The sequence below is a fragment of the Condylura cristata genome, unplaced genomic scaffold, assembly GCF_000260355.1.
Source record: "Condylura cristata isolate star-nosed mole 26May11 unplaced genomic scaffold, ConCri1.0 scaffold00025, whole genome shotgun sequence".
In the NCBI taxonomy this organism is placed as follows: Eukaryota; Metazoa; Chordata; class Mammalia; order Eulipotyphla; family Talpidae; genus Condylura; species Condylura cristata.
In genome coordinates, this window is record NW_004567126.1 from 31,064,480 (window position 1) to 31,066,899 (window position 2,420).

The following is a 2,420-nucleotide window of genomic DNA, read 5'->3' on the forward strand; positions in this document are numbered from 1 at the left end:
GCCGCCGCCGAGTGGGTCCGCAAAGGCAGCTTCATCCACAAGCCGGCGCAGGGCTGGCTGCACCCCGATGCCAGGGTCCTGGGGCCCGGGGTCTCCTACATCGTGCGGGTGAGTGCGCCGGCCGGGACACTGGGGATGCATCCTCCCAGGACCCCCAGTCTGGGAGCCGGGGCTCCACGCCCACTGCTTTCTCTGGGGCGGAGACTCCGGCCCTCGACAGCCAGGCGTCTCTTCATCCTTCCTCCTCTCCCCGCCACCCGGGACCGCCATCTCCAGCCGGCGCTCGGCTGACCACCCCCACCCGGGAGGTGCTGGGGTACGGGTTCCCACGGCGTCACGTGGGGGGGCGGGGAGAGGAGCCCGGTGGGAGGGGGCGCGCATGCGCAGCTTGAGCGGGCTCGGGCTGGGGAGAGGGGCCGGGGCCACCTGCTGCCCAGACCCCCCCTCACACACAGTGGAATCCCCATCGTGGACCTGCAGAGGCCTCAACCTGGGCTGGGGGGCGCCTGGAGGCATATCTAGGTAGGAGCCAGCGCCCCACAGGATCCCCGGATTCCAGAGCCCAGGAACTTCTAATGTGGGATGAAGACACGGGTCTTTATTATTTACCCCTGGTTTTTATTACGGACCTTTCACGCACACTTGGAAGTTGGGGAACGGTTGCCTGTGTGCCTGCCCCTGCGGACACTTAATGTTCTCTGCGCACTATCTCCATCCCTATGTGTAATTTTTGGTAAACCATAAACAGTAGCTGCCCCTGTGGGCGCGCTCCAGGTTAAACCCTTCCACACGAGTCTGGGTTGGGGGGCGGGGAACCCTCCTACTGTTCCAGCTGAAAAAACTGTCAGGGACACCAGACATCATGTCCACACCACAGTCCTCTGGGCCCCGGAGGTGCTGTGCTTGCTGTTGCTTGATGGGTGACTTCCCCCCCCACCCAGGATGCACCTGAAAACCCATGTCTGTTGCTGCAAACTGAATGCGGCTTACTGGGAAGTGGGCCAGAAGGTGGTGTCGAGCGGCATGGGCCCTGGACAGTGACAGGTGTCCTAAGAAGAGGGCGGTGGGGCCCAGGCGGAGGAAGACCGCCAGGGATGATGGAGGCACAGGGCGGGAGCGAGCGGCGTCAGGCCCCAGCTGTCCACCTGCAGAGACTGGGAGCGGCGCAAGGACCCTCCCCGGAGTCTTCAGAGTGCAGTGTTCAGACTCTCACCCTCCGGACGGTGAAGTGGCACTTTGCTGCTTGTGGTACTTTGTCACGGTGGCCCCAGGACAGTTAGGTGTCCCCAGGGGTGTTGACTTTCTGAAAGTCCCAGACAGCCGCTGCTCCCGCCAGCTTCAGGCAGGAGGCGCTGCAGTGGTGAGAGCCGGCTGACAGGCCTCCAGCCTGGGCCTACCTGCGCGGCCCACCGGCACCTGTCTCTTCTTGAGGTCTTTCATCTTGAGCCTCCGTCCTTCCCCAGTCCTGGCAGTCTGGTCTGCAGGCTTAATTGGATACAGGATTGACTTTGCAGTGGGTGAAGCTGTGCAGCTCGCATCACATCCCTGCAGGACAAGCCATGCCTGCCCACCAGCGGGGGAGGGGTTTAGAAAGTCTGGAACTCAGATACTTGAGCCACAAGGTGTGGGGTGTTGGATTGTTGCAATAATCAGGACGTTTTCTTTCTTTCTTTTTTAAAAATTTTTTTTGAAGATGTTTTTTATTCGTGCATACAGAACTAGGGTACAGGCCAGAGGTGCAGGGTCAGTGAGAGGATTCACCAGTCAGAGTGGGGAGCAGAACAGGCAGATAGATGAAGTACGCTGCTGAGGGGAGCAGTGGGGAGACAGGAGAGGTCTGCTGCACCTTGTGGACCACCTTTGGGACCTTTGGGGTTGGGGATTGAACTTGCACTGAAGTGGCCTCGGCTCGGCTTAGCTTCACAGTGCAGCGCTCAACCTGCTGTTTTCTTTTCTTTTTTTAAAGATTTATTTATTTATTTGTGCATACAGGCCAGAGGTGTGGGGGTGTGAGAGGATCCACCAGAGACAGGATGGGGAGCAGAACCCGCAGATTGAGAAGTACGCTGCTGAGGGCAGCAGGGAGACAGGGGAGGTCTGCTGCGCCCTGTGGATCCGCTCCAGGGCCGGGGATTGAACTTGCACCGAAGTGGCTGCAGCTGGCTTCGTAGTGCTGCGCTTTTACCTGCTGTGCCACCAGGGAGGCCCAGTCACGGTGTTTTCATCAGAACATTTTTCATCAACGCAGCATCCCTGCCCCTGCCGGGAGATGACTCTGCTGTAGGAAATGAGAAAGATCTGATCACTGCGCTCGGAGGCTTGAGCTTCTAGAGGCAGAGAGCAGTGGTAAACGAGGAAGGAAGCGAACCGGGACCTGGCGGATGCTCGTGGGTCTGCAAAAGTCAGAATCGAGTGAGGTC

The 2,420-nt window shown here is 59.6% G+C and overlaps 1 protein-coding gene across 1 annotated transcript in view; it reads left to right on the plus strand.

Moving 5' to 3' along the window:
* The window catches only part of SHC2 (SHC (Src homology 2 domain containing) transforming protein 2), a 31,356-nt gene that overhangs the window by 3,622 nt on the left and 25,314 nt on the right, over positions 1-2,420 (plus strand). Inside the window, exon 3 of the mRNA XM_012729444.1 lies at positions 3-108. Coding sequence (XP_012584898.1) covers positions 3-108 — 106 coding nt within the window. The remainder of the gene's footprint in view (positions 1-2; positions 109-2,420) is intronic.